The sequence below is a fragment of the Acartia tonsa genome, chromosome 5, assembly GCF_053477335.1.
Source record: "Acartia tonsa isolate MP-2025a chromosome 5, ASM5347733v1, whole genome shotgun sequence".
NCBI lineage: Eukaryota > Metazoa > Arthropoda > Copepoda > Calanoida > Acartiidae > Acartia > Acartia tonsa.
The window spans coordinates 30,254,158-30,277,723 of NC_137264.1; the positions used below are offsets into that span (position 1 = coordinate 30,254,158).

General features: G+C 29.7%; 1 protein-coding gene across 1 annotated transcript in view; it reads left to right on the top strand.

Moving 5' to 3' along the window:
* Nucleotides 1-3,918: 3,918 nt before the first annotated feature.
* Nucleotides 3,919-23,566, top strand: part of LOC145320303 (glutamate receptor ionotropic, delta-1-like) — a 54,967-nt gene continuing 35,319 nt past the window's right edge. Inside the window, exons 1-2 of the mRNA XM_080162717.1 lie at nt 3,919-3,988; nt 4,870-5,006. Coding sequence (XP_080018843.1) covers nt 4,871-5,006 — 136 coding nt within the window. The 5' untranslated portion in view covers nt 3,919-3,988; nt 4,870. The remainder of the gene's footprint in view (nt 3,989-4,869; nt 5,007-23,566) is intronic.

Here is a 23,566-nt window from a genome sequence, read left to right on the forward strand (position 1 = left end):
AACTTTAGGGACTTCTATTTAATTTTGATTGGTTGATTCATTAAATTAAATGTTTAAACGTTTTAACTATATATTGTAATCTACAGAAGGGGTAATTTTAGAAATTATCATTAGTGATGTACATCAATTTATCGGCCATTATCTTATCCATTAAGATCTCTGCTTAATATGTGGAAGTGAATACACACCCGAATATTATAAAGGTTTTTTTTTGTTGTGTGTGGAAATGACATTTTCAATACAGTTCAATCATCTAGCTGTTGTCACGGCATTATATTTAATATTCAGGAAGGTTTTTATTCTTTAGTTTTTAAAGAAACAAAAATAGCATTTTTTTACTGTTCAGTATTAGTTATAATACGAGTGCATTTTTTGAGAAGCAGGTTATAGTGCCCAATAAAAAGTGACGATAAACAATGCAAATGACCATTGATAGGCCAGTATACATTGTAATTGACCAATAGTAAAGTGTATACTGGCCTATCATTGGTCATAAGAATTGTATGACGTAATTGAATGTATCTAAACGAAAAATCTGTCTGTTCTATAGCGTTTATTATGTTCATAAAACAGCCGTAGTGAGGGAAGCTAAGTTTCAATGAAAAACTTTTAATGTATACCTTCTATTGTTTGATCTTATCATGAACCAGACATTATAATTATCAAATCAAACAATAGTGCTTTCCCTCAAAGCAAACATGGAGCACATTGCACCCTCCCTTAAAAAAATGTAAATAATGGGGGAGGGGGGGGGGGTTGGAGTTAGTTTTTTTCGCTATGCCTAACCCCTGGTGGGCCTATCTGTACCTTCGGTGCTATCCAGTATCCAATATAACCTAACCTAACCAGACATAAAGTTATAAACAAACAAACAAAAAACTACCCAACTACCCCATTTTCAATTTATTTTAAATAAAAAGAGGAGGGATTGAGTGCTTTACTAAGCACTTTGAGGAAATTCGCCCGAGTAATATATAATCTAAACCCTCTTTATAAGATATTCTGATGGATTAGAAACATCTGAATCTACTGAACTCACAAATTTAAACAAAATATTAGAAGCCCTTCCTGATATACAAGGTAAATTGTAAAATTTGTTAGAGCTGTGTTTTTTGCCCTAGGAAAATGGGGATATATGTCATCGCTTTTGGCCTACCTATTCTATTGATGTCATAGTAGAGGAAAAGAGAAAGGAAAGGGGAAAGAAACCCCTTAGAAAAGATATGGGGTGTACGGTATATCCTGACGTCAATAGAAAAGGTATGCCAAAAAGCAGTAAAGTCTTTCCCCATTTTGCTGGGGCACTATAGAGAGCTACCAATTTGTTTTATCATAACAACTTCTTTATGATTGCTAGTTCGACTGTTCGCCTTTTACAGATGATACTTTTGGTCTTTGGAGCATGGATAAAAATCTGTATACATCTATATGTCTCAAATCATTTCAATATAACATACTTACACGTCAAGGCTTCATTATTGAGACGAAGAAATACCTATTAGTTCTAGAAATTAATGATCCAAAAATCAAGACAATAGTATAATTACATCATAAAAAAGTTGTTGTCAAAAATTAATGTGTTTAACATGAATATAATGTATAAGGACTTACATAATTGCCAAAATTTAATAAAGAAAAATTGAAGTAGCTTATAGTGCCTAATAAAAAATGACGTCACACATTACAAATGACCAATGATAGGCCAGTATACATTTTACATTTGGTCAAATAAAATGTATACTGGCCTTTCATTGGTCATTTGTATTGTATTGTATCAATACAAATGACCAATGATAGGCCGGTATAAATTTTACCATTGGTCAAATAGAATGTTTACTGGCCTTTCATTGGTCATCTGTATTGTATGACGTCATTTTTTATTAGGCACTATAAGCAGCTTCAGAAAAACGTTCTAATTTGATTATAGACATATATTTGTTGAACTGTGCTCTGTCTGATGAAAATTTACACCAGTTATTGGATCTCAGATATTCAGGACATTTACAAAAACTGATTCAATGATGATAAACAAAATTACCCCTTCTTTAAATTAAAATTAGTTAAAACGTTTTAACACTCAACTTAATGACCAAACCAATCAAAATTCACTTAATTTCCCAAACTTGTTAAGCTAACGAATAAGAAAACGTTATTATAAAACTTTGAGGACTAGAGTAATAAACTCTGTTAGTTTTTTGTGAAGCAGCTACTCTATGACTTTGTTAAAAGCTTTAGCCAAGTATTTACAATTACAGTTTTCCTAAATATTTTATCTTTATTCTTACTGTATTACACATTGCTGTTTTTTCGTGAAAATTATTAGTTTTGCTGCCCTTCAGGTATGGGGTATTCCTATCCAGTTTTTTGTTTAGGAATATCATTCTCATTTAAACAAAAACTCATTTTCATGCTAAAATGTGGTTTAATTTTGGTTTTTAAATTTCATTTATTTCCCTGGTATCATTTTTCTTTCCTTTAGTAATTAATAAAAATTCTAAAATCTTCCAAAAAAATCAGGGATCGGAAGCCTCACGTAAGCCGCGTGTAAGCCTCAGTGAAATCGTGATTTTATCACAATAAAATTCAGCTGGATGTATAAAACGGCTCTTTAGCAGACAATCCTTCTTTCTGAAATTTTTTTTTCTGCTCACAAGCAGGTTTAAAACTGAGGCTTATGCGCGGCTTACGTGAGGCTTCCGATCCCTGAAAAAAATTTAAAATCTTCTAAAAATGATACCAGGGATATAAATGATGATACCGGGGAAATAAATGAATATTTACATCCACTATATAAGGGGTCGTTTATATGGGAATAAGGGATAAGACAATCGAAGATAGATTTACGTATAATCCTAAAGATGACAAACTAAATTTTTAAATTTGTATGGTAAATTAAATTATCCAAAGTTTTAAAGCCTAAAGTAAGCATATTTATAAAACTTTGGATACCAATATAATTAACAGTCCATTGTCCGCTCCCTTCCTGAATGACAAAGCATGAATAAGACCCCTCTTTGTAATGTTCTCCACCAAAATGTCTGCAATTGATGAAAATGTTATACAATGGAATTATATAACCATTATTCCAATATCAGGATCTACATTCTTATAATAATATCTCTAACCTATGTGTAGGACGTATCACTATTTTGGGAGGTAACAATGGAAATGCCATTAATATAAACAAGGATGACAACATTCATCACAGCGAAGCTCTAAAACGGTAGTACAAACAAACATTAACATTTGTAGAGTGTCAGAACTGAAAAAGCAGAATATAAATAAAAACAAAACTGTTGGTAAATGTTTTACAAAAATGCTTAAATTTTGAGCTAAGTACAAATAGTATATTAAACCAAAATAGTTGATACTTGCTATAATTCAAATATTGTTGTTTATCAATTCTTTAAACTTTACCCGTTTATCACCAAAGTCTTTGAAAGTTTTCAAATATTTCCAACAACAGAAACTAAAAGTTAGTCTTTTCTATAAAAGGCTTGTGTGTGTGTGTGTGTGCGCCCCCAACGTTATTTTGGAATGATAAAATCCCAGGAATCTAAAGGGACAAGAGAATGGCCTATAAATTGATGTACATCCCCAAGGAAGATACACAAAATTATCCCTTCAGTAGATGATCTTAATGATCCTACCAATCAAAATTTATTAAAAGCCCCAAAGTTGTTATGCCAACGATTAAGAAAACGTTATTATAAAACTTTGGAGGCGAGTGTAAAAAACAGCCCATTGTTCCCTTCCTCAATAGATAAAATCCAGTGTTTGCCAGCCACAAAACCGAATTAAGAGATCGCTGGGAAACTGTAATAGTTTATATACAATCTGCCTATCCTAATACCCAAAAGTTTTTTTTGCTTCGATCAATAATAATAATTTTTTACCTTTATTTGCTTGAAAGTTTTGAAATATTTTGTAAATCTTTGTACTCAGGCCATAAAGCAAATATAATTCAATACCATAATGGAACATTGAGGTGAGTCAAATGCTTTGTTTATATCAAAGTAACAATAACTATCTTTTGGCATTTGTATAATAGACTATAAAAGTTTTAAAGATTTTTAATCAATATAATAGATTTGAAATCTGCATAAAGTTTTAAGGATTTTTTATAAAATTCGTTTTTTATATAATTCTTTATTTAAAGGCGCAAATACGATTTAAGTTAATAAATTTTGACCAATAGGATAGCTGGATTGGAAACTACCTACGCTCTAATTGGTTGAATGTTGTACGTCACTTAAGCTTCTCCAATCAGAGCGCAGATAGTTTTCAATCCACCAATCACAGATCTCAAAATTATTTGACTTAATTTGTATTTGCGCCTTTAAATAAAGAATTATATAAAAAACTAATTTTATAAAAAATCCTTAAAATTTTATGCAGATTTCAAATCTATTATATTGATTAAAAATCTTTAAAACTTTTATAGTCTATTGTATAATTATATCATTATCTATCTATCTATCTATCTATCTATATATATATATATATATATATATCTATCTATCTATCTATCTATCTATCTATATATATATATATATATATATATATCTATCTATCTATCTATCTATCTATATATATATATATATATATATATATCTATCTATCTATCTATCTATATGTATATCTATCTATTTATCTATCTATCTATCTATATATATATCTATCTATCTATCTATCTATCTATCTATATGTCTATCTTTATGTATATCTATCTATCTATCTATCTATCTATATATCTATATATCTAGCTATCTATCTATATGTCTATCTTTATGTCTATCTTTATGTATATCTATCTATCTATCTATCTATCTATCTATCTATCTATCTATCTATGTATCTATGTACCAGGATGAGAGATGAGAGCCTGCTGTACCAATGTAAAGCAGGAGCGCCCCTTGAAAATCATTTGTCAGTCCAAGGGAATAAAATCTTATTTTTGGCCGCCAATAATCTTCACATTGATTCTGTGTTGTTAGCTGGAAAAGGTATTTTGTCTTTTACTAGTGGTTCCTCCACATTGTTGAAAAATATAGAAGTTTTTTTCTAAAGGAGGGAGGGGGGGTATAAATTTTAAACGCGACATATAGCCCAAAACTAAACTTCCTGAATTGTGGTCGATTTAAAAACAAAAATGTTCGTAGTCCTTAGTTAAAGCTTAATCATATTTTACCTAACCTAAATGAAAGTTTAAATTGCATTTTTCCTTTAAAATACAGTGGAGCTTTTTAGAAGCTTGGGAAAAAATAAATTTTATGAGGAAATGCTGTTTTTTGTACTTAATAAAAAATTGCATTAGTAATTAATTTGCAAAGGATTAAAAAAAAATTGGTTAGTTTCAAATGATTTCAAAAAAGAAATGCAATCTAAAATGGCGGCATTTATTTCCCCTTTTAATCATGAGATACATATATGTAAGAGTGTGTCTTTTAAAATAAGTTTTTTTGTCTGTAGCTTAAGACGTCCATAATTACTGATCCGATTAAGTCTTTCATTTAAGGAAAGCTTTCGCAGTTTCGCTGGATGTTTTTTTGCTATCTTTTAGATTTAAGTCTTAGGAAGGGTTTAGCCTATTTTTTGTTTTTATCCAATAAAAAATGACGTCATACAATACAAATGACAAATGATAGGTCAGTATACATTTATATTGACCAACGGTAAAATATATGCTGGCCTTTCATTGGTCATCTGTATTGTATGACGTCATTTTTATTAGGCACTATTTGCTGCTTTATAACTTACTAGCGGATTCGCCCCTAGCCTCTAGGGGCTTTATTTCTGAAGGTTCAGGGGAGAATTTAAAAAATTTTGTTTACATATTTTTAGATATTTTTTGTATTTTATAACATTTTATTCCTCTTTATATCATTGTATAACTCTTTATAACATTTTATAACTCTTTATAACTTTTTATATTGATTTATATTATTTAAAACCTTTGAAATTTTTCTTTTTTTTATTGTTTTTTAAAATTTCTTTGCCATTAGTCTTTTTGGGGCTTCGCCCCCACAGGAGAAGGAAGTTTTCACAATCTTTTTGAATTTGAAAATACAAAGTTTAAAAGAAGAAAAGAAATTTAAAAGAAGAAAAATAATTTAAATTTAAAGAAAATATAAAAAAGTATAAAAAATATAAAAATTAATAAAAATTAATAAAAATATATGAAAATATATAAAAACATAAAAAACATTAAAATTAGAAAAAAATATGAAAATTTTCATTTTTTGGGGGGGAAATTTTCATTTTTGGGAGGGTTGGGGGTGTCCCACCCCCCAAGAAAATAGCTTAAAACCACCACAGGACCAATAGGTATATACCCTGAAGAGTAGAATCCAAACGGTTCAGTGGTTACCGAGATCTTAAGCTTCAGACGGACGGACAGACAGACGGACGGACGGACGGACAGACATCAAGCTACTTTGTATTATAGATTGTTTGAAATAATTTTCTTAATATAATTTCTGTATTCATGCTTTATAGATAATTTTTCCTTGGTTATGATAACCTAATTATTAGGTATAATAAATACTCTAAAACAAAATTTGTACGTCCTTCCGTTTGTTAATACCGTTTCACTCTTACCATTTCTCGTGTTATTTACTTAACAACTTTTAAGTGTCAGATGAACTACTCAGCATTTGATATGATTGGTGTCTGCAATTTACTGTAAGGATTCGCCTGACTGATAAGTCTAATCCCTTAAACTTTTCAGTCAGAAAATTTTGCCAGCTGTTGTTTGATAAGCTTCTAAGATTACTGCTTGGGATTCTCTTTACAAAGATGCGAATGTTTTGGGTCATGGAGAGAAAATGAAGAATCGGGTTTCGTCTTATTTTCACAGTAGCTTTTTCCTTTTTCTAGCCCCTGCGGAGGGCTCTAACCCTGCGGGGCAATCATTAACATTTACCTAACCTAATAAAATCTTATCAAAAGTTGCTGTGAAAATACGACGAACCCGCTACTTCGTTTTCTTTCCATGATCCAATTCTTTTTGTTTTTGAGCTGCGCTAGTTAATGTTGTTGACATCCTTGGTTATTTTTTTATGCAGATTTTATATATCTTGTTTGTACTGATATTCTTCAATAGAATCATTGACTCATACAAGCACAATTGTGATCATAAGTAGCGAAACTAGAAGGCTATAGATACGTAAATTATAAAAATATTTGAACCATGAAAAGAAAACGAAATAGCGGGTTTCGTCATATTTTTACAGTAGCTTTTGATAGGTTACTTAAGGTTATGTAAATGTTAGTGATTGCCCCGCAGGGGCTAGAAATAAAAGTAAAGCTACTGTGAAAACACGACGAAACCCGCTACTTCGTAATCCAAATATTTTTGTAAAAAATCACGCAACTTTTGTATTAAGAAGAAATACCCAAGTTCAAGATTTGCAGAAATTTCAATTAATCACTTTGTGCAACATATTACAGTACAGTTAGACAGTCGAACATACACTAGTCACAGAGAAGCTGCTTCTCTAATAACAATACCTAGATATTATCTAATACAAATACACACCTTATATTGGTTTCTATTATAATATTAATGAAATAATTTTTTTGCCCAATTTTTACATTCTTAATTATATACATAAACAAACATGAGCATATACATATGTCGTTTGGTAGTGCAGCAAAAACAACCCAACAACACATTTTTAGGAAAAAATAACGTTGTATAAAAAACAAGGATGACAACATCCATAAGTAGCGAAGCTCAAAAATCATGGAAGAACATCCAGAATGAACTATAGAGTTTTTAAACACAAAATAAAAATTTATATAAAATCACGAAACCTTTCATGATTTATAATGTGGAAATCTAGGAATCAATCTAGCAACACAACCAATAAGTAAATCTTAAAAAAACTTTGTGGAATTTTGTAAAATGTAAACTTATTCAATTCCTGAAAATTTCAGCCATCTACATGGACTAGGAGTTGAAAAAAAGCTTGAACACTTAAAAAACTAGGAATCGATCTAGCACCCCAACCAATAAGCAAATCTCACCAAAACTTTAAAGAAGTGTGCAGAATTTGAATTTATTTGATCCTTGCAAATTTTAGACTTCTATCTTTAATAGGAATCGAGAAAATCATGAAAACTTAAAAATCTAGGAATCGATCTAGCACCCCAATTAATTGACATATCTCAATGAAACTTAGTGAAAATATGAAGAATGATGACTTATTTAATCACTAAAAATTTCAGCTGTCTATCTTTTATAGGAGCCCGAGTAAATCACGTTTCCCCCAAAACGTTTCAGACATACAGACAGACGGACATTTCAAATTATAGAGTAGCTTCGCTACTAAAAATGTTAGCTATTACACAAAGTATAATGATGTATGTCCGTCCGTCTGTCTGAATCTTAAGATCTCGGTAACCGCTAAACCAATCGGGCTCTACTCTTCAGGGAATATTGCTACTGGTCCTGTGGGGGCTTCAAGCTATTTTCTTGAGGGGGGGGGATGAAACACACTCAACCCCCTAAAAAGAAAAATTCAACCCCCCCATTATTATTTTTAATTTTTTTTTGTAACTGATCAAACCCAGTTTACTACCTCTTGGGGCAGAGCCCCTAGAGGCTAGGGGCGCATCCGATAGTTTTATTTTTAATACAATATAATTAAAATCTCAAAGATATTTTATGTGAAAAAATCTGAAGCCCTTTATGAGGTATTAAAATATAAAAAATATATATGGGATGGCGATGCCAATGTGGATAAAAGCAAATCTTATCAAACAAACATTGGGACAAGCAAAAAATCACAAATATATAAAAGAAACGAAAAAATATTCTTTGATAGTGAAGCAATATCTTACAAACATTAATTTGCCTAATCGTTTTAGTACTTACCTTTTAAAATGAAATGAAATATTTAATTCATAACACACACGAAAGCATATATGTATATATATATTATTTCGCAGCCGGCTGTAAAAAACACTTTCAAAGCCGAAAAAAGATAAAAATATATGTTGACAGCTTTCGACCCTTTTTTACTAAAAATAAACTCCTAAAACCCTTTTTTCTTCCAAAATTAACCCCAACCTAAAAAGCTCAGAATATATGTAATTTGGCTTCAAGTTATATCTATCAATTTAATATTTGAGATAAATAGATTAACAAAGAAAAAAATCACTAAACTTTCCATTTGAAAATCAACTTTTCTACCCTTATATTTAACAACCTTTGTTTATAGGTCCCTTTTTACTTAAAAATTTCAAACTGTGAGAAAAGCTAAAGTTTATGATAAGAATAAGAATAATAAAATCAAAATCATAAAAATCTCTTGGGGCCAATAGAACTGGAATTATTCTTTTATTAATCATTTATTATCAGTATAACTGTCTATAATACGATGTGATACATTACCCAATAATGTTAAGTTAAAACTTTTTGTATTTTTATGAAGCCTTTCTGTAATTAGAGTTGATTCATCTGTACGTCCGTAAGGGTTAGGTCTTTTTTGTTTGGGCATGTTAGAATTTTCCTATCAATTTCAAACCTTGCATGATGATTTATTATATAGGTACAATTTAGAAAGCATATAGCAACTATATAATCGTTACCAGAAAGTCCATATATCCATTTAAAACATGCAGGTTTTTTACTTTATTTGAAAACATTATCGTATGATATAATTATTTAAATAGATATTTGCATGGTGATTCCTGTAGTACCTAGGTACGATAGAGAAAGCGTAGCAACTCCTTAATTGTTAGCAGATTGTCTTTACGTCCATTTTAAACATGTTCATTTTTAACTTTTTTAACAACACATTTTTATGTGATATGATTATCCAACTGATCTGATTTTTAAGATTACTAAGGCAACAAAGTACAATGTTATAAGCAAAGCATCTCTAAAATCAAGTAAAAAAGTAAGTATGTCCTTTAACATCATAACGTATTTAATCATTTTTTCAAAAAAAAATTACATTGTACTTTGTTATTCTAGTAATCAGTATCCCAAAATTGTTGTTGAAAAATTAAAGATCATCTCGTACTTTATCGTCCTAGTAATCAGTACGGACATTCTGGTAACAATTAAATAGTTGCTACGCTTTCTAAATCGTACCTGACCACTACAGGAATCACCATAAAATGATAGGACAATTCTAATATGCCTAAATAACAAAAAAGCTATATATTCCGAACATACGGATTAACCCTAATTATAGAAATGCTTCGGATTTAAAAATAAAATAGCCTAAATCACCCCAAAACCATATTAAGCTTTCCTAAAAGGAAAACTTAATAAGTTGTTGAAATCGTAAGCTTCAGACAAAAAAAAACCTGCCAAGAAATTGGTGTTAATGATATTTAGGTAAAATTGATTAGCATATTATTTCTGGATAATTGTGCTGTTATTTTGTAACTCAAACATTGATGCATTTTTTTTACATCTTTTGATACAATTAGCTTAGATCTTTTCTATGATTAGGGTTGATCTGTCCGTCCGGATAGCTTTATAATTATATGATATAATTATCCGATTGATCTGATTATTTTGAATACTGATTCCTAGGACAACAAAGTACAATATTATAAGCGAATCATCTCTTTAATCAAGTCCTAAAAATGTAAGTATGTCCTTAAACATTATTCAGTATTTTGCAGTATTTTAACAAATATACTTACAATTTTGTGTTCACTTTTTTACACTTATATTCTGATTATTCAGTTCTGTTAGTGTTCGTTTGTCCTCCTGTTTTCAGAGCTTCGCTTTTATGGATGTTGTCATCCTTGATTGAGAAAAGTAACTTGGATAACTATATACAAAGAAAACATTGATTGAGAGTTTGCTCCTTACATTTGGTTTTGGATATTATAACCCCCTATAGGGCCTATATGAAATATTGAAGACCATAATTCCATACAATTTGGGGTCATAGATTCCGATTCTGGGGTCCATTTTAATCTAGCTGACCTCCTTCATGACGGAGGTAATAATAAAGTGAGAGAAAAATAGACTTTTTTTGATAGATTGCAGGTTCTTACGTATAAATTGAAATATAAAGATAGTGAGATAGAGAGAAAGAAAGGGAGAGAGTAAGAGAGATAGAAAGAGGAAGAATTTAGATAATTAGTTTAAAGAGTTTTTCATGGAGTTGTCATTCATGCTTTATTTATTTTTAGTTTTATAATTTGCGATACCATAACAGAGAGAAAGAGAACGTTAGAGAGAGAGAACGACAAAAGGAGAAAGAAAGAGAGAGCGTAAGAGAGAAAGAAAGAGAGGGAGAGAGAGAGTGAGAGAGAAAGAGAGAGAGAAAGAGAGAGATAGGCAGAGAGAAAGAAAAGGAAAGGGAGAAAAAAAAAGGACAGAGAGAGAGATAGAAAGAGAGAGAAAAAGTGAGAGAGAGATAGAAAGAGAGATAAAAAGTGAGAGAGAGATAGAAAGAGAGATAAAAAGTGAGAGAGATAAAGATAGTATGTTAGATAGAAAAAGAGAAAGAGATAGAGAAAAAATCCATTTTGTAAGAAAGAGAAAACATACAAAAAAGATCAAATAAAAAGATTAAGCTTTTGGGGATCTAAGGGGCGAATAACCAATGGTGAATAAATTGATGTACATCCCCAATGATGATAAACAAAATTACTTCTTCTGTAGATTATCCTGTTAATTTGATTTTTTGAATAATGATGTTTATGACAACTAAGTATGATATCATAAGCGAGGCAACTCTATAATTAAGTCCTAAAATCGAATTTAAGACCTAAATAAAGTATCCTGTATTTATGCAATTTTGGAATAAAATTAAGGACAATTTTGCCAAGTACAGCTACTGTCGTGGAAATTTATGCTTTGAGATTTCTAATATGAAATATACATAAAGAAAAACATTTTTCTGAAAAAAACTGTTTTTTTTTAGCTTCAAAAATAAGAAAATTACAGCTGTTTCAATTTTTGAAGTAAAAAAGACCTCAAATCAAAGGTTGTTAAATAAAAGGGTGATGGAGGCGAAATTTAATAATGACCCATGGAAATTCATTATCAAACAAGCGACTTGCACAACAATTTTTAGCCCTCTAGCTCTAATAGAAACTGAGATAATACCCTCCCCTTCTCCCCCGACTGATAAAGGTGCGGCAAAGGGCCCGACTGTTAATAGTTAAAACACTATAACAAATTCAAATTCTTTAAATTGAATTAAGATAAAAACTGGCTTAATACGCAGAACATTATCATTGAGTTGACAAACAGACAAGGAGTCAAAGAGCAGATATTCAGTTCTTATAAAAATGAAAAAATTAAGAGATACAATATGCAAAAAACCAAGTAAATCACGAAACTTCAAAAACTAACGTTTTGAAACATGAACGACAGACAGACAGACAAAACAATGTATAGATATTAGATGTTCATATGCCATAGAATTCTTCACTTTAAATTTTAGCGGCCTGTCTTCAATAGCAGCCAAGAAAGTCACATTTCGAATATAAAGTTAAGGAATGACTGACTGACTAACTGACAGACAAAGTATAAAGAACCTGGATCTATATACCCAGCCATTCTTGTTGACAATCTATAGATATGCAATTTTAAAAGTTTATATTTACTTAATAGCTTTAATAAAAGTGTTCGTGGCTTGGCTTACATAATATTGACAATTATGTTTACATGAAAACAAAAAAAATCTGGATCGATGGTACTTTAATTCCAAATGTCTGTCTGTCCATCAGACACGAAGTGGGGGAAAAGTGATTTTCTCAGGTCCTATTCAAGATACACGATTGAAACTTTTTGTCAACATTCCTATCATTAAGGGTGCTTTTTTATTAGTTTTTTTGCTATTATAAAGTAGTTCAATTTAAAATCTAAAAATTTAGATTTTGATTGATATATAAGCATTTTACTCTAAAGAGAATCTTTTCTTTATACGAGTTGCTTTTCCAAATAGAAACAATGTACTGTAAATCTTTTTTCTTAGACCTTTTTCTAAATTAATATTGAAATTTTTAGATTTTTCTTATACAAAATAGAAGAGTTACTGGCATAAAATTTTTCACATAAAGCATTTTTTGAAACTATGTACCTATCGTAGAGGCCGCATTTTTAGAGATAATGAAAAACATCTTTTACAAATTTGATGTACCTTTTTACGATAACAAAGACATTTAATATTTTTTTCTGTATTCCTTCTGGCTGTGTCAGAAAAACGGAAAACGCAGTTGTTTTTCTGAATCACCATGTACATGTTAGAATTATCCTATGGATTTCAAACTTTGCATGATGTGATGATTCTTATGACAGATAGGTAAAATTTATAAAGCGTAGCAACTCTATATAATCGTTACCAAAAAGACCATACGTCAATTTAAAACATCCCGATTTTTTAACATTTGACAACATTTTTTTGTATGATATGATTATCCTATTCATCTGAGTTTTGAAATAATGATTCTTAGGAAAGCCATTCAAAGTATTATGAGCGAGGCAACTCTATAAATTATATCCTAAAAATGAAAGAATGTCCTTACACTTTTGCAAGTTATGGACAATTTCGTTTGACTTAGAAATTAATGATCTGCTTATTAAGTTCTGACACTTAACAAGAGTCACTGTTCGTTTGTCCTTCCTTCTGATTTGAGAGCTTTGCTTTTATAGATGTTGTCATCCTTGTTTAATTATTATTTAAGATTTTGACTTATATCTGAGGACTATATTAGCAACCTAAATTGACGACAAAATTCATATGTCACAATATACACGTATTCTATATCCATGCCTGTAGCACATAGGCATAATAGCAACTATATGATATCTGCTAGTTTTTACCTATTTAAATACTTAATTATAGACCCAAAGACAATTTTGAATAATGCTAAAACAATCATTCTAAGGGATAAGACAATGGATCAGTAAATTGATGTGCAACGTAATTATATATGAAGAAATTCACAATAGTTTTTAAACCAGCGAATGAGCGACTATCAAAAGGATAAGAATTTTTCAATAAATATACATTCCAAATCATTATGAATAAGATTTCCCTGTGACGGCATATACAAATTTTTGATTTAAAAGTTTGGACAGTAATAGTAATTGAAACCAACCAAACAGAATTTATAACAGTACCTAAAGCTTTTGTTCCAACGAATAAGATTACTTGGTTTAAAAACTTTCAGTACAAGTGCAATTTTTTGCCAAATGTCTCCTCCATCCCTCCCTATGTCACTTTACTATTTTTGTTCATATTCCCGTCATTTTATTCAGCTCTGTATTTATGGCTTTTATCATCCTTGTTTCTTAATATATTTTCATTCTTTGGACTTATGTAAAACTTTCCTGTAAAGGAGAACCATAACGGCTCAGTGGTTAGCAATATCCTTATGTACAGACCGACAAACAGGCAAACAGACAGACAGACTAACAGATAGACAAACAGACAAACATCTTGTTACTTTATTGTAAGGCCCTACATTCAAAAAAAATATCTTTCTTTCACTTAATAGTTATCTCCTTCTCTCTTTCTTTTCATCTCCTTTTATCTCTTTCTTTCACTTTTATCTCATTCTCTCACTCTTTCTTTCTCTCTGTTTAGACGTTTAAGAAAGAAATAAGATAATTATAGCTTTTAATCTAACTATTAACTCTCTTTGCTTTTATGAATGTTGTCATACTTGTTTATCACTCTTTTTTTCTCAAGGATTAAATTCTGAACGCAAAGGAGGTCTGTGTGTGTGTGTGTGTGTATGTGGCGAGAAACAAATAATGAAAGAAAAAGCAATGAATTAATATCACAGTTTTACTACAGAAATTAAATATAAATGAATAAAATACCAAATTATCACACATTGTTTGCACTTCTTTTTATCAGGAATTATCTTCTAGTTTAGAAAGGAAGCTACCCTGTAATTACTTTAACTACTCTTTAAAAACACGCACACAGCATTGATTAATTTTTAGATTTTATGTTCATGTCCAAAAGGTGTCAAGTTTTATGATTTGTTTTCTTTTTTGAAGCACAGCTAATTAATCTAAATAGTCCAACTGTTTTTCACATGTAGACTATTGAAATTTGCTTCACTTTTAAAATCTTACAGCTGCGCCCCTAGCATAGGTTATTGTAGATATTAACTTATTACAAGCCTCTGAAATTAAACAAAATTGCATTTTCAATAATATTTTATTTAGTTTTAAAAAATAGACGATTTGATAAGTAACAGGCATAATAATAATACATGCTGCATCATTTTAATAATTTCTATTAATTTGTTATGAGTAAAAACACTGACTAAAGGAAAAAGACAATGGAAGATAATTGATGTACATAATACATATCCAAAGATAAAAATTACCCAATCTTTTTAGATTAAAATTATTGGTTAGCAGTTTGGACACTACTTGTTGAAATCACCAAATGGAAAACTAATAAATACCCACCAAATAAGAAAACTTGGCTATAAAACTTTGGGTAACTTACAGTCAATTGTCCCTTATCTCTCTATAAATTTGGCAATAAAATAATGGTAGCATTATCGAACTTATCTACGCTAATAATCTATAATAAGATTCACAGGGAAAGTATATTAGAATCATGAAATGGTCCCCAAAGTTTTATAACCACGTTCTATCTAATTTAGGGACTTTCATTAGGTCTTCTTCATCGGCATGTACATATTTTTAGACCAGGCTTTTAGCAGGTTTTTGACTATTTTTATATTTTCCCATATCTTTGGTGTTTATGGTACGATATTCTAAATTTTTGTAGTTAAGAATATTAAAATTGAACTTCCCCTCGTTTTTCGAAAAATATCCATGGCAGTCGGACCGCTGTTTAGCAGGTTATTGGCTATTTTTGCAATTTTTTAATTTTAAGGTTTCATGATTTTAAGTTATTGCATATTTATTTGAATATATCTCTTGTTTTTCTTTGTTATGATAACGGTTAATTTGCTCTATAACTCACATTGTCCGTCTGTTTATTTCATAATAGATATTGTGCTTCGCTACTTATGGATGTTATCATCCATGTTAAATTTTGAATCCAAACTTTTCAACCTTATTTTTTCATCTACAGAAGGGGTTTTTAAGATTGTTATGAGTGAACGTCCATATTTTTTGCATCCATTGTCTTATCCCTAAAGATTAGATGGTTAATCAATTTCAATTATTTCAAAATAGCAAATGAATAAGGGGGGTTGTATTTAAATTCAGGGAGCTAAAGGGATAAGATAAGACAACGTGAGATAAGTTGATATACATCCTCAGTAATCCCCAAATTAGTAGAAACTGTAAGTTAGAACTGTAAGTGCGCCCCCCCCCCCTTATTATGTCAGCTCCATTAGAGCTAGAGGGCTAAAAAAAATTCTGCAAGTCCCCTGTTTGTCAACGAATTTCCGACTATAAGTAGGTCAAAGTCTAATTTTGCTTTCAAAGTGCAAAATGAGCCTTACCGCGACAATCGTATCGAAATATCTGAGAGAGAACTTTGCTAATGTCAGGCTCATTAATACGCTCATTTAGACACCTTAACATCGATTCTAGCTCAATCCGTTGAGAAATGGTGAAGAAAACTTGATTTCTAGCTCAATTGGTTAAAAAGTTAGGGCACAATCTTGGATTTTTCAAAAATCAAGTTTTAAAAGGCTGTGGATAAATCTTTAGGAAGTGGGGGGTATGTTTTTTTAGTTTTTTAGTTGTTGCATTCCCCTTGAATACGAATTGCTTAAAATATGACCTGGACTAATCTAAAGCTTCCCTATAAATTGTAGATTCAAAGTTTAACAACAAACTATTAATTTTTTATTCTGTAAATATGATACATTTTAAAGTTGTCTTTCTTCTCATAGCTGGCTAATTAAAATGCTAATGCGTAATAGTGTATTTATGGATCTAGTGCAGTTCACGATGAAATGTTCGATCCTAGTATCAATTGTCTTTCCAAAAATCTATGAACTTTAAAGTCCTCTAGCTGCCAAACAGCTGAACACATTATGCCTGCACGGCCTATGAATAATCTAATACACCCAAAATCCAATAATGCACAAAAGAAAACACATAAAATGGGTTTTTAGAGGTAATCGATCACAGGACATTTTTAATTGCACCTCAACCATCTGTATTGTAATAAAATACTAATTTTTAAAAAGATTTAAACTTTTAACGTTTAGACGGAAACCCTCAATTACAAAAAATAACTAAAAATATGAAAAAATAAAACCATTAACGGTTTTAAGAAGCACAGCTTCTTTTCAAGTCTTATTTGTTGGTTAGTATATTAATCAATTGGTCTTGTTATTTATTTAATAGAATTAAAATTAAGAAGATATGATTGTTTAAAAATTTACTTATTTGTTTTAAATGCTTTGCTACTTTTGAATGTGTTCAATCTTGATGTTTAAGAGTAAAAATTAACATTAATTTTCAAATTTTATTAAAGTTTGATTATAGTTAGGAATAGATATTCAAGTATGACCTCGAAACTGATCAATATCCGCTGGATTAAACCCAGTTCTCTTTAAGAGGCGTTGTCACGAAATGTTTAATATCTTTAATATAACAAGTAAACGTTTTCTAAATATGCCTTACTTGATGACTAACAATTTACTGCTTTTTTTCTTATTTTCTTGTAATTGCTGCGCTACTTTTAGATATTGTTACTTGTTACTATAATCATATGGATTGAAATTAAAACCTTACTATTAGTATTAACCATATGAAAAGAACAATTATTAATTGAATGAACGAAAAATATACAAATAGTTCACAAGAAAGGTGAAACAAATAAGATAACAAAGTAGCAATATATTTTTTGCTTTCCCGCATTTTAGTAATTGTTCTACTTTCATTAGCGTAGCTACTCTATAGTAAGAGATTATCAATACAACCAACAGTCTACATTCATTAAGAATACATTGACTGACAGTCAAGAAACCTTAGAATCGACGCAGTCTAAATTGCCAACTTTTCGGTCTCTTACATGCTTTTTCTTTATAATAACTTCTTTTACTCAATCACTTTGTCTGTTCGTCTGTAACGCTATCTTGATAATTAGATTTACACAGCTGCTATTAAACAATTATATCACTGTGGGGCACATTTAATAATATAGCATCACTAGTATCTGAATATTTACGAGCTTTACCTTTTTCAATTGTAAATCCATGTTTTTTTTTGTGCTTTGCTACTTATGGATGTTGGCATCCTTGTTTACTTTTCTTATAAAACTCAAATAAATACACATTTAATCTTTAACATAAAGCAGTAATCTATGATTACGGTTTTGACCCACAAAAAAACGTAATCTGCCATTCCACTTTCCCATCTCTTGGTGATGATATCACCAATGCCAATACGATTTTTGAAATGTACCATTCCACTTTTAAGAGAGGCGAAACTGGAATGGTGGTTTACACTTTTAACATCGACATGATTGAAATCATACATACTATTTCTAAATTATGTTAATTGTAGTGTATTAAATACTATTTATAATTCAAAAATGTTATGTAAAATAAAAAAAAACTAGAATATACCATTACTATTATGTCGATTTAAATAAGGAAATCAATGTTTATGAATACACTGATAAATGTACCCTCCAGTTTCGCCTCTATTGAAAGTGGAATGGTACATTTTAAAAATCGTATCGGCGTTGAACTTGATGATATCATCACCAAGAGAGGGGAAAGTGGAATGCTAGATTACGTTACTTAGAGAGTCAAAACTGTAATCATAGATTATATTTTTGCTTAAATGAAAATGGATTCAACTCCCTAACTGTAAAATCTTAAAATTAACTATTTTAATTATTTATCATTTGTTTCAATATTAATGTATTTGAAATTTAAAAGAAGGCTTTATCTTATAATTATAATAAATTATTTGCTTAGTAATAAAACAACAAGGTTGACAACATCCATAAGTAGCGAAGCACAAAAAATTGTGGATGGGAATTCATAGAAGTAGATCTAAAGTGAATTTATTAAAATCAAGAATAGATTTATTGAAGAAAATAAACACGAAATCTTGTTTTATTTTGTATGATGAAGACGGTTAAAGTAAATTACATACTAGATGCACAAAACAATGGGAAAAAATATTTTGAAACTGTTAATGCAAAAAAGTTTTAAAAAGTGGACAAAAAATACCAAAGATATGGGGAAATTTGTCAAACATATAAAAATAGCCAAAAACCTGCTAAAAGGCAGTTTGGCCGCCATTGTTTCTTTTTTAAAACGCAAGAAATTTAACTTTAATATCTTTAACTGAAAAGTTTTTAAAAATTGGACCATAAACACCAAAGATATGGGGAAAAATGTGAAAAGTATAAAAATAGCCAAAAACCTGCAAAAAGGCAGTCTGACCGTCATTGTTGTTTTCTTCAAGTGATGGGAAATTTAATTTTGATATCTTTAACTGAAAAAATTTTGAAAATCGACCACAAACACCAAAGATATGGGTTAAAGAAGGTGTATCAACTTTTTCACTTTTTATTTAAGATAGCTAGCCGGTTCTTTTAGTAAGTAGTAGATGTAAAATTTTTCATAGAATTCAGATATGCAATCGAGTTTTTTGTAGACCTCTTATTTTTTAAGTAATTTAAATTTTTAAAAAAAATTAAGTCGATTTTAAGGTACTAAAATGCAAAAAAAAAGAAAATGGCCATTATGAACAAAAATAGTAAGATATTTAATTTGACACCTTACTTTTTCAATTCTGTCAAGTAATTATTGAAAAAAACGATTTTTTAAAACCCACAAGAATAAAAACTTTGAACTAAATTTTATCATTACCAAGGCATAAAAAATAGGCATTATATATACTGTTAGAATGAGAAAAATATTACAAATCCATTCTAAGCAAAATTAAAATAAAAAGTTTACAATATAGTTTATAAACTACAATAAAAGGAATTATATGAAAATATTATATTATATTATACAGGCAACCACCTTATTTTTTGAATTGAGAATAGAAATGGGAAGGGGGTAAAGAGGGGGTAACTAGGGGATGACGAAAGTGTTGCCTGTACAACAAAATACAATAGGCCATTTTTTCATTTTGTATTTTTTTACTTTTTTTCAATTTCGCTTACAATGGATTCATAATATTTTTCTGATTCTAAAGGTATATATGAACCCATATTTTTTTTACCTGTGAGATGATAAAATTAAGTTCAAAGTTTTTATTCTCGTGGGTTTAAAAAAATCTATTTTTTCAATAATTACCTGACAAAATTCAAAAAGTAAGGTTTCAAATTAAAGATCTTACTATTTTTGTTCATAATGGCCATTTTTTTCCTTTTTTTGTTGCGTTTTAGTACCTTAAAATCGACTTAATTTTTAAAAAAAAAAAACTTAAATTACTTAAAAAATAAGAGGTCTACAAAAAAACTGATTGCATATATGAATTCTATGAAAAATTTTACAACTACTACTTACTAAAAGAACTGGCTAGCTATCTTAAATAAAAAGTGAAAAAGTTGATACACCTTCTTTGGAAAATATAAAAATAGCCTAAAACCTGCTTAAAAGCAGTCCGACCGTCATATTTGTTTTATAGTTAATTGAGCTCCTTAATGATGGGAATGTTGTAAAAAAATTTCAGCTCTCTATCTTTTATATGAGCCGAGAAAATCACGTTTCCCCCAATTCATTAATTACGGACGGACAGACGGACGGACATTGTGAATTATAGAGAAGCTTCGCTACTAAAAACAAGGATGACAACATGAACATGAATACAAAAATCTTTAAATCATAGAAAGAAAACGGGTTACATCGTAATTTCACAGTAGCTTTTCTGCTATTTCTAGCCATGGCGGAGGGTTGTAACCCTGATGGACAATCATTAACATTTACCTAACCTAAAAAAACCTATCAAAAGTTACTGTGAAAATACGACGAAACCCGCTACTTATTTTCTTTCCTTGATCCAAATCTTTATAGAAAAGCAAACAAATTTGGTTGAAGATGCTCATTGGCCTGTGTCCAATTTCAGATGTCTACTTTATATAGTAGCCGAGTAAATACATTTTTCTAAATACCTTATTAGAGTGACAAGACATACAAGTAAGTAAGTTATAAGGTTTAAATGCTATTTAAACAAGGATGACAACATCCATAAGTAGCGAAGCACAAAATTTTTTTGGATGTGAATACGTAGAAGTAGATTTAAAGTGTATTTATTGAAATCAAGAATAGATTTTTTGGAGAAAATAAACACGAAACTTTTTTTATTTTGTATGATGAAGACGGTTAAAATAAATTACATACTAGATGCACATAACGATGGGAAAAAATATTTTGAAACTCTCAATGCAAAAAAGTTTTAAAATTGGGCCAAAATTGGGGAAATATGTCAAACATATAAAAATAGCCAAAGACCTGCTGAAAGGCGGTTTTGCCGCCATTGTTTCTTTTCTTAAAACGCCAGAAATTTAATTTCAATATCTTTAACTGAAAAATTTTGAAAATTGGACCATAAATACCATAGGTATGGGGAAAAATGTGAAAAATATAAAAATATCCAAAAACCTGCAAAAAGTCAGGCTGACCGTCATTGTTGTTTTTTTTATTTTTATTTTTTTATTCTTCAAAATTTGGTAATCAGCTACTTTAGCATTTGTTTTGTCGGTAATTTAAAATAACAAGGACAATTTTGTTAGGATTATCAATATTTTTAAAAGAAAATTTAAATGCCATATTGAGCACTCATAATTTTATTTTCCTTTTAAAGATAAAATGTTTTAATTTAAAATTTGGAATGAAAAAAGTATTTATTTGTGTTGTGAGGGGTAATACAGTTTAACCAATATGATCCAGTATAATTCAAATTAAACCTTCCATGAAAGCTGAAGAAAAATTGATGCAGTGAATTTCAAGATCATTCTAACTAGAAAAACACATAAATTTTGGTTTATTTTATACAGCTTTTTGGTTCTAAACAAAGTTGATTGCGAAATACGTTGATTTCATTAGGCTCGTTTGTCATTTATAAGCTTTACTTTTAAGGATGTTGTCATCCTTGTTTAAAGGAAAAATTGTTGACAAGATATTTAAATTTAACAAATAACATAAACAAATAAATAACAAGAACAATCATTTTGAAATATTATCTCTTTAGAAACATAAGAGGGAACAGAAAACATAAATCATTTACACATAATGTTAAAAATAAGAAATATATTATCAAAGCTTTTAAGATATGTTATTTGACATCAAAGTTGGTTTTACTAATTTTTACGAATTGATTTGAATCTATTGGATTGGGATATATGAATCCCAACACATTAATATTTAATGAACAAGGATGACAACATTCATAAAAGCGAAGCTCTGAAACGGTATGATAGACGAACATTACCTCTTATAGAGTGTCAGAACTGAATATACAAAATATTAATATATAAGTTTTGACAAAATTATACGTAAATTTGTTACAAAACTTCTGTTTAAGGACATACTGACATTTTTGAGACTTGATTATAAAGATGCTTCGCTCAAAATATTGTACCTTATTGTAATAGGCACCAGTAATTCAAAAATTAGATTAATCGGATGATTTTATCACATAAAAAATTGTTGTTAAAAATGTTAAAAAACCTACATGTTTAAAATGGACGTACGGACATTCTGGTAACGAGCATAGAGTTGCTTTCTAAATTTTACCTAACTACTACAGGAATCGCCATGCAAAGTTTGAAATCGATAAGATAATTCTAACATGTATATTTCAATAATTATATCATACAAAAATGTTTTCAAAAACAGTGAAAAACCTGTATGTTTTAAAACGATAAACTTTGACAAAATAATACGTAAATTTGTTGCAAAACTTCTGTTTATGGACATACTTACATTTTTAGGACTTAATTATATAGTTGCTTCTCTTATAATATTGTACTTTGTTGTGCCAGGAATAAGTATACAAAAAATCAGATCAATCGGATAAATAGATCACATAAAAATTTGTTGTTAAAAAAAGTAAAAAATCAACATGAACGAACGGATATTTTGGTAATGATTATAGAGTTGCTACGCTTTCTAGGTCGTACCTAACTACTACAAAAATCACCAAGCAAAGTTTGAAATCGATAGGACAATTCTAACATGCCTAAATTGATGAAAAAAGCTATCCGTTACGGACGGACGGACTGACCAAAAATGTAGAAAAGCTTCACTTTTAAAAAATCAATATGTTTAAAATGAACGTACGGACATTTTTGGTAATGATTATAGAGTTGCTACGCTTTCTAGATCGTACCTAACTACTAAAGAAATCACCATACAAAGTTTGAAATCGATAGGACAATTCTAACATGCCTAACTTAACGAAAAAAGACGGACGGACGGACCGACCCTAATTATAGAAAAGCTTTGCTTTTAAAAACTGCCTGCCCATTAACATTAGATTTTTATTCTGTTTATATCAATGAAAAAAGTCAACAGTAAGCTTTGCTTCTACATATTTGTATTTGCCCCAAGAAAATTGTAATTTGTATTTTTTAACAGATTTTTTCTGAGGATTTTTAGTGGAAAGGGTTTATTTTTCAGGGAAAAAATGATAAGCATTAAAAAGAGAAAA